The 15106-nt window shown below is 38.7% G+C and overlaps 1 protein-coding gene across 2 annotated transcripts in view; it reads right to left on the bottom strand.

Moving 5' to 3' along the window:
* The window catches only part of MAP3K1 (mitogen-activated protein kinase kinase kinase 1), a 104513-nt gene that overhangs the window by 43803 nt on the left and 45604 nt on the right, over window positions 1–15106 (bottom strand). For both annotated transcript variants that reach the window (XM_050946859.1, XM_050946857.1), the window contains exon 2: window positions 113–263. In XM_050946859.1, the coding sequence (XP_050802816.1) occupies window positions 113–263 (151 nt within the window). The remainder of the gene's footprint in view (window positions 1–112; window positions 264–15106) is intronic.

Below are 15106 nucleotides of genomic sequence, written 5' to 3'. Positions count from 1 at the left end.
AGGGAGTGGGGTTTTAAGAACAAATATTTATTAAGCCGTCTTGGCACTTTTCACAATTGTAAATAACCAGTAAAATAATTCTAATTATTATCCTTTCTTGAACACTACTTACCACAGGGCCTCTCCTGCTTCTCCTTTCCAGCCATTCATGCTTCCAGGCTGGCATACATGTTGCCTTGAGTTTCTCCCTGATCATGCGCTCTTCTGGGCGGTCATCCATTTTCTGCAACCCTCTGAGGGTTTCTTTATTCTCCATGTCATGACTAAAATAAAGAAAAAATAATCATAAATGTGATTGTCTTTAATTTTAATTTAAAATTAAAGACAAACACTGTGGTATTCTTAAACCTTGTACCATCATAAATTTCTCTCTCTCTCGCCTTACAATATAATTACCAAAACATTAATTCCAACTGGCTGGAGCAAGCCACTTAAGCATTACTGTGAACAATTTGCTACCCTGCTATTTGGAGCATAACTACTTTGAGGCATATTTACTTGAAATGTGTACTAGTCTGGGTATTAGACATCCAATAAGAAAGGCTTCTTTATGAAATACTAATTTGAACCAAAACAAAAACCCCACATCAACCAATCCCCTGCCTCCAGAACCTCCCATACAAAGCTCTGAAGTTTAAGGTTGCTCATATACCTATAGACACATGAAGGCTTGCAGTGTTTCATGTATTTTAAGAAAATTTATAACATAAATAGTGTAGAAGATTTAGAAAGAGGAAGGTATATTCTAAACATATGTCATGCCACAAGTCATTTGTGTAAAGAAAAGCTTAGTGACAGCATTTAACAATTTGTTTAAATTAGAAAGGGAAGTCATAAAAGTAAGGATTAGTTAAGAGCTGCTTTTTGGACTACTTTTGACTCAAAAGCATTCCCAATCAGCTATCATAACAAAATATGTAGTCCACTAATATCACTATAATGAATGCTTATATGATTTTGACCTACAGCAAAGGAATTGCCTGTAATACTCAAATACTTGAGTACACATGAGAACAGTCCGAAGGATTACCTGATTCCTTGAACTAACTGCGAAATCACCAAGAAAACCACATTCCTAGCCACAACACACGATCTCTTGCTATGTTCTAGAAGTTAGTTCATTTGAAAGAAAATAAGTTGTAATTTTTCAAAAAGCAAATCTATCACCTAAACCCAATTAGACTGTCAATCTGAATGGATGCTTATCAAAAATATTTTTTAAAAAATTAAATTAACGTGGAAAAAATAGGGCTTTTAATAATTTGTCTACATAGAACAAATAATTTGCATATTTGCCGCTGTTTCATATACACACACAATTCTATCTCAACCTTCTAAAATATTTATCTTAGTTATGCAGATAGAACTTCACTACTATACATTGTCTTATGAGTTTTTTGTAAGTAGTATTACTATTAGACAATCTGTAATACATAAATTATCTTTCCTGTGATAAAAATAAATTAAAAATGTCTCTTCTGTGCAACAATCCATATCTAATGGTGAAAAAGTGATTGTAAAGAATGAAAAAAAAATACTTTGATCAAATGTTTCTGTTGGCCCAAAACAGCAGTGATCAATATTACAAGAAATTTTCTCTCTCATTGTAGAGACAAAGGAAACAAACTATCTAGAGACAGGAAATATCTTTTTCCTGTTCAGTGCAGAAGTGCCACACACAGATGGACATCAGAAAACAAAATATTTTCTTTTCTTTCAAGCAACATCCTCTAAACATACTGCTAATATGAGTTTGATTTTAGGTGTTTTATTGAAAGGGGCCGATTAATCTTAAATTTCTAAATACAATAAAAACTCCATCCAAATAAGTAAACCATTTTAACCTCTGAAAAAGTCAGGCCCAATCTGAGTAATCAAGGAGATCAAATGTATATTTAAACAAACCCAAAATTGGAATATTCATAACTCTGCTGCACGAAATCTGAATCCTAATATAAACAACAACAAATTCTTCAATATCATGAAAGACACAACATTATTTGTGATTCCGTAGTAGTCAGAGTTCCAATCAAGAATGGGGCTCCACTGGGCTACACAGGAATATACAAAATCACTCTGTAACTTATGTAGGGCCTTTTTTATATTCTTTCCTTATTCAGCCAAAGCACCTCAGACGACTATGGGAGCTTTACCTGAATAAGAACATATAAGAATAAGAACATATAATGGTACAGCCACAAAAATCTAGGTGAGAATTTTAAATTACTTAAACATCTAAAATATACTGTAGTTGTAATTTCAAATACATGAATATTTTGTTTACAAGACAGAAAAACTATTCAAGCAACAGAAGAATGAAGCATACTATTTCATCTGTTCACATAACCATGATTAACTTCCCAACTGATATAAAAAAGTCTTAGTGGCCCTTGAACTTGAATTCATGAACAATGTAATACAACAGTGAAGGCTTCACAATCTGTACTTGTTCTCTAAAAAGCAGAAGCAACTATCTGTTCTCTCATGTGACAGTAAAACCAATATACTCTGACTTACAAAGAACTGTTGTTTTTAAATGTAGGTGGGATAGACCAGCTGAGTCTGAAAGTGTTCTCTCTAGTAATCTAAGATAAATTCTGCAATAGGGCATTCTGCAATTAAGTATCATATATTACCACAGAATGCTGTTTTGGAAAAAAATTAAAAGATTTTATGTCACTGAACTCAAATATAGTTTTAAGTGAAGTGCATTATTAAAAATTCTTGTACTGAGCATTTAAGACAATCCCCTCCCCCAATGTGTGCATGGAATATCCTTGTATCTTGCAATATATCTTATAAACTGAGTTTATCCACAGTTGGGCCTGATCTTCATAACTAAGGCAAGACTCCCGCTGACTAAAATGGGCAATGGTAATTTTGAGTCATGTTAGCAGGATTGGTTCCTATATTACTCCACTTTAAAATCCTCAGAACAATAAAAATAGTTTTTGATGGATTTTGTGGACTGCACCACTGCAACAAATCATCAAGCGCCTGATCTTGCAAGGTGCTGAAGACTAACTCTGATCCAGAAAAGTTTTTAGGCACAAACTCAACTTCTAAGCATGGCAGTACTCCCAACTGAAGATTAACACTAAGCATGTGCTTAAGTGCTTTGCTAGAGCAAATGGAGAGCGCCTGGCTGAATTTTAACGTTAGATCTCTGTGAATAAAACTACAGCAATATTGCTAGTGGAATACAATCATCAGTAATTTTGTGTGTACACACACCACACACACACACTTCAGTTCACTTTTAACCAAATATACTTATAAAAGCCACACCCTTGCCACAGGTCATTTTTAGGACTACTACATAAAAGTATTCATATAATAAAAGATACAAACACAAGCTTAGGCAGTTTATTAATATTTGGAAGTTCACAGATAATTAGGAAGAATTATTTCTGATACACATTTTATGACCAACTGCTACAATGACATGAACTACTACTGGTCCTACTTCTTATATCAAGTGTTTGAGATTCAAATACTAGAAAATATAAATCTTTTATAACCTAAAATTAAATACCAACTGTTCAAAAAGAAAATGGAAATTAGTTTCCAGTTGCTGTTCCTTAATAACTTCGCTACCACCACCTGAAGAATGTCGAATTATTAAATTATCCATCTATTTAATACACGTTTTATAATATGTGATTATAGCTCATTCTTTCCACTGCATCAGGTGGCCATGTATTCAAGTAACAAACTAGATTCAGATTTATACTTCATGCAGATGGCAGGACCTCGGAGAGAAAAAAGGTTACATTCCTTTGTCTGAGGGGTTAAACAGATGTTCTCTATCTGCACATGCAATTAGAAATTAGATAACATCTCAGCACTAAGAAAGTACAGTGCTATGTAAGTAAATTACATACAAAAGTCTACATTAAAACAACATTAATTTAGGGTGCAAGATCAAGCACTGGAAAAACATGAAATGTAAGAATTAAAGTTGCCAGGGCAACTGTATCATCTGAACATTTCACAAAGGCACAGATTGCATTTCAAATCAGAGTATTATCCTCATTTTACAGATGGGCTAATGGAGACAAAAACTTGCCTGAGGCCTCACAGTGAAATTACTGGCAGAACCTCATGACTTTCAACACTGAGCTCGTTCCTTCAGGTCATGCTGCTTTACTGCCCAAATGTTAAGCATCCACAGCTCCTACTCACTTCAGCTGGAGTAGCGAGTGCTCAGTACTTCTGCAAATCAGACTCCAGGCATTCAAGCTGGGTACACAGAACTGAGAAACAGACAATTAGTGGCCACTTGCCAAAATTTGTGTTTAAGTGACTTGCTCAGCATCACACAGGAAGTCTGTGGCAGGTGCATGAATGGAACCGAGTTTTTCCGCCTTAAACACCAGAACATTTTCTTTTCCTGAAACACACTGCCTATCTCATTCTCTACACATTTTAACTTCTACAGCAGGAAAGGAAGGATTCCTAAAAACAACAGCCCTCATTCATTCCTTGAGCCCCATCCATCCTGTGCACTGAATGTGGCAGGAGTCCTTTGGAAAAATGATGTGTGATCACATAAGTTACGTATGTTAGCACAATGCATATACACGAGAGGGAAGAATTAGGGTTGCATGAGCAGACAACACAGCTTTCAAGAGCCATGATCTATAACTTAAATGACTTGCTTTAAACATTTTGTACATGTAATTTCCTAAATGTATTTTTAAAGGTATAAATAAATTATATTATGCAACTGTAATAACCCCCACATAATGCATCATCAGGCATTGAGAAACTAAGGGTAGGTCTACGCTGCAAACAAACTCCTCTGGCTGGACCACATCATTTGACGTGGCTCACGCTGCAGGGCTGTAAAATTTCAGCATAGACATCCAGGCTTGGGCCTAAGCCTGAGCTCTGGGACCCAGTGAGGGGGGAGGGTCCCAGAACCTGGGCTCCAGCCCAAGTCCAAACACCTACGCTACAATTTTACAGCTCCACTGATCCCTGCGAGCCCTAGTCAGCTGGGTGTAACTGCAGTGTAGGCAAACCCTAAGGCCTTGGCTACACTGGCACTTTACAGCGCTGCAACTTTCTCGTTCAGGGGTGTGAAAAATTACACCCTTGAGCGCAGCAAGTTACAGCGCTGCAAAGCGCCAGTGTAAACAGTGCCCTAGCGCTGAGAGCACGGCTTCCAGAGCTGCAAGCTAATCCCCATGGAGAGGTGGAGTACGTGCAGCGCTGGGAGAGAGCTCTCCCAGCGCTGGCGCAGCGACCACACTCGCACTTCAAAGCGCTGTCGCGGGAGCGCTCCCACAGCAGCGCTTTGGAGTTTCGAGTGTAGCCAAGCCCTAAGTGACTTGTACTGCGTGTGTGAGCTAGACAGAACAAGCTTGACACTTCCCCCATGCAGCTAAAGGTGATCTGGCAGGAGCTGGTCTGCCTCTGCTCTCTGAAAACCCCAAGCAGCAGAGCAGTGTGCTGCTGTTACACTGACAGCAAGAGACTTGGGTCTTCAGAATATTAGCTTGCTGCCAAAATTATTATGAGAAATGCAAACCAAAAATGAGAAGTGTTGATTTTCAACTTCCGATAGCTCACCCAAACCTGAGTGGAATCTCATGGAACAAGCAAAAGAGCATGTTCCTAGCCCCATGGCTTTCTCCCTGATGAATTTCAAAAGTCTTCTCCAACCAATGCAGGTAGTAGAGCTTCTCAAAAAGATTACAAGAATCTTGTATTATGGAAGGTTTTGGCCAACTTAAATACAGAGGCTGTTGTCAGCTCCTATAATAATGAAGTGAAAGATTCCATAGCAGTTTCCTAAAAAGTAGGTTTCTGAATCGGTGTTCATAATAGTGAAACAGAGAGAGTGTCCATAGCTTTGTGAAAACTATTGCTTTTCACAGGACTGTCTCATTCACCTACTAGGAGCACGGCACTCGCAATTTTGAATAACTATTTTACCTCAAATATATAAAATTTCAATAGGACCAATGCATTATATTAATAGACTATGTTAAAGACAAAGTTTTACATAACGTTGTGGAATGCAGATTTTAAAAATTATTTTTCTAAATTTTTTTTTCAAAATTTGATGGTTTATTATGTATCTATTTTGTACTGCTTTGTAAGGCCTGGTTTTCTAAAACACAGTATTACCCTTCAATGACAATTTTAACAAAAGCATAGGGTACATAGATTCATAGACTCTAGGCCTGGAAGGGACCTCGAGAGGCCATCGAGTCCAGTCCTTTGCCCTCATGGCAGGACCAAATACTGTCTAGACCATCCCTGATAGACATTTATCTCACCTACTCTTAAATATCTCCAGAGATGGAGATTCCACAACCTCCCTAGGCAATTTATTCCAGTGTTTAACTACCCTGACAGTTAGGAACTTTTTCCTAATGTCCAACCTAAATCTCCCTTGCTGCAGTTTAAGCCCATTGCTTCTTGTTCTATCATTAGAGGCTAAGGTGAACAAGTTTTCTCCCTCCTCCTGATGACACCCTTTTAGATACCTGAAAACTGCTATCATGTCCCCTCTCAGTCTTCTCTTTTCCAAATTAAATAAACCCAATTCTTTCAGCCTTCCTTCATAGGTCACATTCTCAAGACCTTTAATCATTCTTGTTCCTCTTCTCTGGACCCTCTCCAATTTCTCAACATGTTTCTTGAAATGCTGTGCCCAGAACTGTACACACTACTCCAGTTGAGGCCTAACCAGCGCAGCGTAGAGCGGAAGAATGATTTCTCGTGTCTTGTTTACAACACATCTGTTAATGCATCCCAGAATCACGTTTGCTTTTTTTGCAACAGTATCACACTGTTGACTCATATTTAGTTTTACATAAAACTACATCATTTCTTTTTAACAAAAGGTTGTCTATTTTAAATGGCATGTAAGCATTCCAAAGCAAATTTTATTTTTTGAAAGTTCAATGTACTTAATACTGATTTTCTAGTAGTAAAGTACTGTTTTTCATTAGACCAAGGGCTGCTCTAATCCATCTGTCTGCGGTCTCTCAACAATTGCAAACTATTAAGAAAGAAAACAAGGCATGTAATTAGCTTCTTCAGATAAGTAGTTTATTTAGTATACAGGTAAACTGACTTTTCCCATTAGTAGTAGAGAAACTAGGGGGGAAAAAAGCCCCACAACTTCTGAAAACAGGTAAGAGCAAATTCACTAGTAAAAGAAAAGCTCTGTCTGCCCTATCCATAAATACTCAGTTGTAAGAAATAAATCTAATCAGTAACTGTCCTAGTAACTTCTGTGTACATTTATGTGCCCACCTCAAGAAAGTTAGCATGTTTGACACGTGGGATCCTTAAAAGCAAACTATCCATTCTTTAGATCCTATCTTCTGGTCCCTAACATTTCACTAATACTTGCTATGTTTTTTCTTTATTACCACCAGAATTTAAAAAAAAAAGGAAACGAGTTTGTTCAGAGTATGAAAATATGGAAGAAAGGAGAATTGCTCATTATTCGTCCCTAAATCCTTAACCCAGATCTACTGTCTTTTCTACTTTGGTAATGCTTACGCTGCATCTGGAAAGCACTTTATGCTGTGAGAGAGAACCTTAAAGGTTCTCTGCCTTCTCTCCCCCAACAGTCATCTACCCATGAAGAGACCTACAAACACAACACATTTATGGAAGTTTGATATGCTAATGACTTGCTAGTCAGAGGGGACATCTGGCTATATATAGTAAAGAATGAAATATTCAGAAGCTCTAACTAGACAAGTAGAATCATAATGACATTTATTAAAACTCTGTAAGGAGGTAGTGAATGAGAAAGCTTCTACTTCTGGAAGAACAAGGGTCTCTAAGACCAAAATCTTCAAAGCTGGATGCCTAATATTAGGTACCTAAATAAGTGGCCTGAATTGCAGAGGTGCTGAACATGGACCTACTGTTCCTCAGCACCTCTGAAATTCATGCCATTTATTTAGGTAAATGAATATAGGTTGTACTACTCATTTTGACTTACTTATTTTGTACCTTAGGCACACAAATTCATGTAGCTATTTAAGAAGAGCACTCCTGAATAAGTAAAATAATAAATACTGACTTATGCTGCAAGACAGTGCTTGCAAAAAAATTGATAAAATGGGCTTATCCTCTTAAAATAGAAAGCAAATAATCACATAAAAAAGGAGAACAACAGATCCTAGATCTATTTAATCTGCCTTTCAGGACTGCTATGCCAATTTATATGTATTGCAGTACACAAATTCTATGAAGCAGATACAAGTGTTTTTTAAAAAAGTAAAAACTATCAATTCTTTCAGACTATGAGAGAATCTCTGGGCATAGATTCAAAGGGCTATTAATAGGTGAAGTTTGGGGAAAACCTAGTATTCTCTGTCTATACAGCCCAGTTCTTTAAAACTTCTAGGCAAGGACTTGTTCCTTTATTAACGAGAGTGCTGAACTTCCAGATCACAGTAGTCTCATAGAAAGTATATACCAGAGCCCCCCAAACTATGTGGTGCATGGAGGAACATTCAGGGGTGCATAGCTAGGGCCCAGGCCAGCCCCTTCGTGGCATTAGCCTCTGACTGAAGAGAGGATACTGGGCTAGATGGACAATTGGTCTGACCCAGTACGGACATTCTTATGTTCTTATCTATATACATATACATCTAGATACAAAAATTATTCTAAAATATTGGCAATAAGAGGTTTATCAAATAATTCACACAAAAATTCAACATGTTTATTACTGGAAGGTAATCTTCAAATAATCTAGGATGTACACAACTAAATCTTGTACCAATGCAGGTTCTGACGGGACCCAACTTAGAGTGCCAATTCAGGACAAATTGCTTGAAGCAGGGCAGTTACAGCCCAAGGCTGAGGTTTTTCCACCTCTAAGGCAAACCAAACCAGCCAGACAAAGAGGACTTTGGTCTCACTCCATGGGCTAAAAACAAGTCACACAAGCAATTCCGTTAGACACAGGACTGCCCACAGGGGGAGGGAGGGTTGCAAGTGGGGCAATTTGCCCCAGGCACTGGACCCCGCAGAGGCCCCCATGAGCATATAGTATTCTATAGTATTGCAACTTTATTTATGGAAGAGGCCCTCAATATTGCTTTGCCACAAGCTACAGCGCTCTAAAGCGCCAGTGTAAACAGCACCCCTGAGCTGGGAGCACTTCCTTATTAACTGGTGAGGAGAAAGTGAAGATTGTATAGACCTCTATCATATTCACCCCCCCACACACACCCTTAGTTTTCTCTTTTACAAGCTGAAAAGTCCCAGTCTTTTTAATCTCTCCTCATATAGAAGTTGTTCCACACCCCTAACAGTTTTTGCTGTCCTACTCTGTACCTTTTCCAATTCTAATACATCTTTTTTGAGATTGGGTGACCAGAAATGCACGCAGCATTCAAGGCACTGGCACACCCTGGATTTATATAGAGGCATGACGACATACTATTGCATCTTACTCAATCCTAATCTTTTGTGCCAGCAGTTCTCCAAGAGCTAACTAGCTGTAGCCAAGTCTTGGGCTACAAAGGAAATATTTTAAAAAGTGAAGTGTATACACTAATGAAACAAGAAATTATAGTAAAGCCCAAAACTTCATATTTTCTCTAATGGATCTCTAAAAGAAAAATATCTTAAATAAATATGCAAGTGAAACTCATTTTATAAACTAACTTCCCTCATCTTCTGCAAAAATTCCAGAAGGAAGCCAAAGCCTGAAATAAACAATACAAGTAGAATAGGGGTTCTCAAACTTCATTGCATCGTGACTCCCATCTGATGATAAAAATTACTTCACAACCCCAGGAGGAGGGACCAAAGCCTGAGCCTGCCAGAGCCCTACTTCCCCAGGTCGGGGTGGGGCAGGGAGAAGTCTCATCACTCTGGGCAGCTGGGGGCCAAAGCTGAAGCTCAAGGGCTTCAGCCCTAGGCAGGAGGCTTGCAACCTGAGCCCCGCCTCCAAGACTGAAGTCACTTAACCTTTCCATACTCGAAGTTTATAAAACAGAAGGTACTGTATTTTTTTGTTTTACTACCAATTATAAAGGGGCACTGAGGCCTTAATTAGTGGTTGTAAAGTTCTTTACAATCTTCGGATGGAATGCAGTGAAAAGCTTGGGAATCCTAGAAAGAACCACAATCAGATACAGATTACAACTGCTTTCAAGAAAAATCCAACAAACAAGAAGTAGCCATGTCATTAAAGGGGACTGCTCAAAGATGGGAGTTTTCTTTTTAATATCCAAAGGGTTTTGTAGATTGCCACGTACTTTAGGGGCGAAAGAAAAATGCAGACCTGTTATTTACCAGGCTGCACGTGGCAATAGACTGTATAGGTAAGGGATGCAAGGAGGGTATGGGTCACGATGCAAACTGCAGGCACACACACAACTAAAATTAAAGTTTTATTGGGGATAGTTACACGGGGTCGGGGAGCAGCGTATGATTAGCTAATAGGGTTAATGGAACTTAAAACATACAATGGCTAAAGTATTTACTATCAAACAATATTTATAAACAAAGATGCAGTAAACAATATTTATAAACAGAGATGCAGCATTTAGTAATAACCAATACTTACGAATACAAACCAACTCATAACAACCGGCAAACGTAGAAACTCTGCTTAAAACACGTGAGCTGAGAGAGGCTTCAAGGTGATCAGGCTCGGTTACGGGTGTGCACAAGGTACACAGGATTCGTTTTTCTTTCTCTTCTTCTGCCTGCACATGGCAGACCAACCTAAAATACCCACTATGACATCATAGGAGTGTCATAGGGGACGGGGCCCAAAAACTGTGTGTGTTCATTTCTGATTGGTACAAGCAAAGTTTACACCAAGTAGGGGAGCAGGTGCCTGAAAGTCTGGCTTCGCCCCCAAAAGGTAAGGAAATGCATATAGTTCAGAATGCGTTTAACACTGAATGACAAAGGAAGAGGCCAGGGCAATATCGGTATGGGCAAGTTTTTAGGATGCAGACAGGAGATTATCTTAACAGGTTTTTTATTCAAAAATTTAAATCAGTAAACCAAGAAATGTTATTTGCAATATTTTTGCAAAATTTCTTCATCCATTGCTTTTCCTGTAATCCATACTGAGTTCTCTGGAAAGACTTTGCAGGTAAAGATGCCTTTATTGAGTATAGTGCATCTTTAGCAACTATTTAGAGTATGTCTATGCGTACTGTGCTGCAGCACATCTGGTGAAGACACTATGCTGGCAGAGAGAGCTCTCCTGTGAACATAAAATAAACTACCTTCATGAGTGGCATAAACTATGTCGGCGGGTGCACATCAACACTTGTGTCGGTGTAATTTATGTTGCTCGGGGGTTAGCTGGGGGTGGAACATTCACACCCCTGAGTGATATAAGTTTTGCTGACAGAAGCTGTAGTGTAGACATAGCCTTAGGGTATGGCTACATTTGGAATTTCAAAGTGCTGCCGCGGCAGCGCTTTGAAGTGTGAGTGTAGTCAGAGCGGCAGCGCTGGGAGAGAGCTCTCCCAGCGCTGCATGTAAACCACATCCCTTACGGGTGTAGCGTGCAGCGCTGGGAGCCGTGCTCCCAGCGCTGCTGCCCTGATTACACTGACGCTTTACAGCGCTGTATCTTGCAGCGCTCAGGGGGGTGTTTTTTCACACCCTAGTTGCAGCGCTGTAAAGTGTGAGTGTAGCCAAGGCCTTAGACTTCTCACTTTTGTGTTTGACAGGTACTGTGACTTTTCCAGGAGCCTGAATTTGGTGGAGCATGCTGTGCCTCAACATATAAGAAAGGAAAATGATTCTGCCTATTTATTTCTCTAGGCTGTTTTGAAAGGAAAAGCTGCTATACAACATGACCCGGGGCTTTAATTGTCCACAATCTATCCTCAAATACTGTAGAAATTATTCTGTTTAATACACGTTGCATTTCAGCTGCTTCTGAGCAGTATGCTTTGATGGTAACTAAATATAATCAAGCTATTGTTGTGTGTGTTATATGTTCTAAACTGGAATAGTTTGCAAGATAAATGTAGTTTTATTTGGACCTTTTATTGATAGATGGCTATTGCTGGTAAACCGCCACATTTCCTGGGTACTTGTTAAAGATAAAGGAGAATAGACAGGGTCTAAGATGTCAGGATCCCTGGAGGGAATGAATACTGAAGCTGACTGCAAAGCCTTTTGTTATCAAATTCTATTTACATGGAATTTGCTGTCTGCAACTTTTAAGATCACTGGAGTTGCAAAGCTGGAACTTTAGTAAAGTGGGATTTCCTTGATATTCTGCTCACATATTTCTCTTGTATTAATTTGTGGTTTTGCAATTTCTTTTAGATTAATGTTTTTGAAAATACTGATTATGTCCCCCTCTCCTTTCTCACCAGAACTGCCTTTCAAAAGAGGTAGAAAGTTAGTGGCTTTTCACAAACTATCAAAATAATGAATTAGATGAATCAAGTGGCCATATCCCAAAGTACATTGCATCTGAGGACTATACTGCAGGGACAGTACACATATTACATACTGGAAGTTGTAAAGTACACAGAAGCATAAGCAGGATAGGAGTACAAAGTATATCTTTATTTCAGGGCTAGGAACACATGTAGGAGGCACAGGAGAAATCATACCCTGAATCAGTAGTAGACTATGCTCAACAGATTCTAATTCATCCACATACTCTGTTTTGGTTGTTCGGGCTTTTCACAACCATTTTGATTTTACCTTGCCTCACTAAAGAGTATCAGACAGTATTTTGGGGCAATTCACCTTTTCAACACACTGGATAAAATTAGTTCTCTGACTTAGGAATCAGCCTATCAGCTGAAACCATAATCATCATTTTTAGCGATGTACTCTTGAAATTCTTGATGGCATTCACTTTTTTCTGGCCTCTCTCTTCAAAGTGTATCATGTTACACTATCTTCCCCCTCAACCCCCCCGCCAATTTCCACCCTCAGTTCCCCTTGCAAACAAATCTGTTCTCACTATTAGCCCAGAAATTGAGCTATATTTACCTTGCCTCCAACATGTATCCAGATTAAATTTACTCAGCCGCAACTTGCTTTGCTGAATTGGAGTATAGCTTTTGCAAAATAGACTCTTCTTTGTTTCACTGGATATCTTTTGTGTTTTGTACAGCATGGAGTACATTGCGTTTAACAAATAATGGAGATCTATTTTTGGAAATGAAGATTCTCGATTCTATTCTTGATGGAGATGCGTGGGGTTTAGCTGGCAGCAGTTGCTTGTGCCTATGGCTTCATTTTGATAATGTACCGTAGATAGGGTGCATGCTCCATCCATAGTGGAGCATGCACAACCAGTGAAGCATCAACAATCCTTTTGTCCCAGCCCCACCACAAGTATATGGCCACAATTAGTGGCTCTAGGGGTCTCTGTCTGCTCCTGCCTGCCCCCCCTCCCGCCCCTCAAATTAGACATTTGCTCAGTAACAGGCTTTTTTATATCCATGCCCTGGAAGCTTTGGGATCACTAAGGCACGGATCCTATATAGACTTACACACATGCTTAACTCTATGCCTGTGAGTAGTTCCATTGACTCATAGTACATAAAATTAAGTATGTGCCTAAGTCTCTAAGGAATAGTGCTGAACATAGCAGGTCTCTGCTACTCTAAATTTAGAAACGATCAGGTCTGACAGAAGATTCTGTTTTAGCAAGGTTCAAAAAGCTACTTTTGTAGGCAAGGAATATAAGTGTGCATGTACACAAGCAACTTGCTTATTTAATGTAACTTTTAATTAAATTCACATCCATACAGCTCTACAAAACAGTCCGATACCCATTCCCAATATACATTCAACTTGTGTGCTAATTCTGAGCTTCATGTTTTCCTTGTCATAATAACCTTACTCTGTGGTTGTCAAATGGAGCATCAATTAAAAAATCTGCATATCAGATAATGAAGCCTCCCAGACAAAATATGTAAATAATAAAGTAACAAATCCTATTGTTTGTACAATACCTAGTACAATGAAGAAAAATCTCCACTTTATTCTGTGGACACTTGCCACTCAGAAATTATCTTTTTAAAATATTAAAAGAAAATTGTTCTGTTTGTCTACTGTCCTTCTGTAGTGCCCGACATTGCATAACTTAAGCAAGCAGTCTACATAGCTTAAAAGATTTCCAATTTGTTTTGAAAAAAGTCCAGAACTCCATTTCCACTAGATGCCATTAACTGCATAAACAACCGACTTCCATGCTTTTTTACTATATTAAGTTTCCTTGCTAGAAATAACTTTTTACAAGCCTTTGTGGTTTTGCATATGCTATTTGTGTATGGTTTGTTTCAAAGACTACTTCTTGTGGAGAAGACTTAAAATTCTCATTCCAGTGGTGTTTTGAGTATGTTTATTTTCTGACAATAATTCTTTATTTAACAACTCCAAATGGTATTCTAAATTGCTTTCCCCCTTGTGATTTCTCCAGCACCGCTTGTTGCAGTAATTTAATGGGCCACAATGTTGCATGGGAACAATATCTACATAGAACTTCATACTAAACTTTCATTAACTTTGAGGTAATGGCACTTTGTTTAGTGGATGCTCATTCTATCTGGTAATCAAAAACAATTCCCCACTTATTCTTAGAACTTATTTTGCTAATTTTATAAAAACTATGTACTGTCTATATATGCTACCTAAACTCATTCTGTGCCTCCCATCACAACATTATTTAAGCCCTCCGGCATAGGAACCATGTGTTTGTATAACATCTAGCATGGTGGAGCCCCAAATCAGCTGGGGCCTCTAGGCCAGCGGTTCCCAAACTTGTTCCGCTGCTTGTGCGGGGAAAGCCCCTGGCGGGCGGGGCCAGTTTGTTTACCTGCCACGTCAGCAGGTTCGGCCGATCGCGGCTCCCAGTATTGAGTGCTCCATCCAAGTCTTAGGACTCCGTAGAGTCCACTGTGCCTGGAATACCCTCTTCTCACCTGGATCTTGCTCTTCTTAAAGTCATTCTTTAAATAAATACTTATTATACAAAGCCTATAAAATCATAGTTCTTTCCTTACAGAAGAATAAAGCATACACACTGGAGGCACTTTAAACTAGAAGTATCTTTCGGAATGGTAAAAGATATTCCCTATATATAAAATGGGAATACCTTCAGAACCAG

This window comes from Gopherus flavomarginatus, chromosome 3 (genome assembly GCF_025201925.1).
Source record: "Gopherus flavomarginatus isolate rGopFla2 chromosome 3, rGopFla2.mat.asm, whole genome shotgun sequence".
NCBI classification, from domain to species: domain Eukaryota; kingdom Metazoa; phylum Chordata; order Testudines; family Testudinidae; genus Gopherus; species Gopherus flavomarginatus.
Note: the sequence above shows the minus strand (reverse complement) of the source record. Positions and strands in the feature narration are given on the sequence as shown.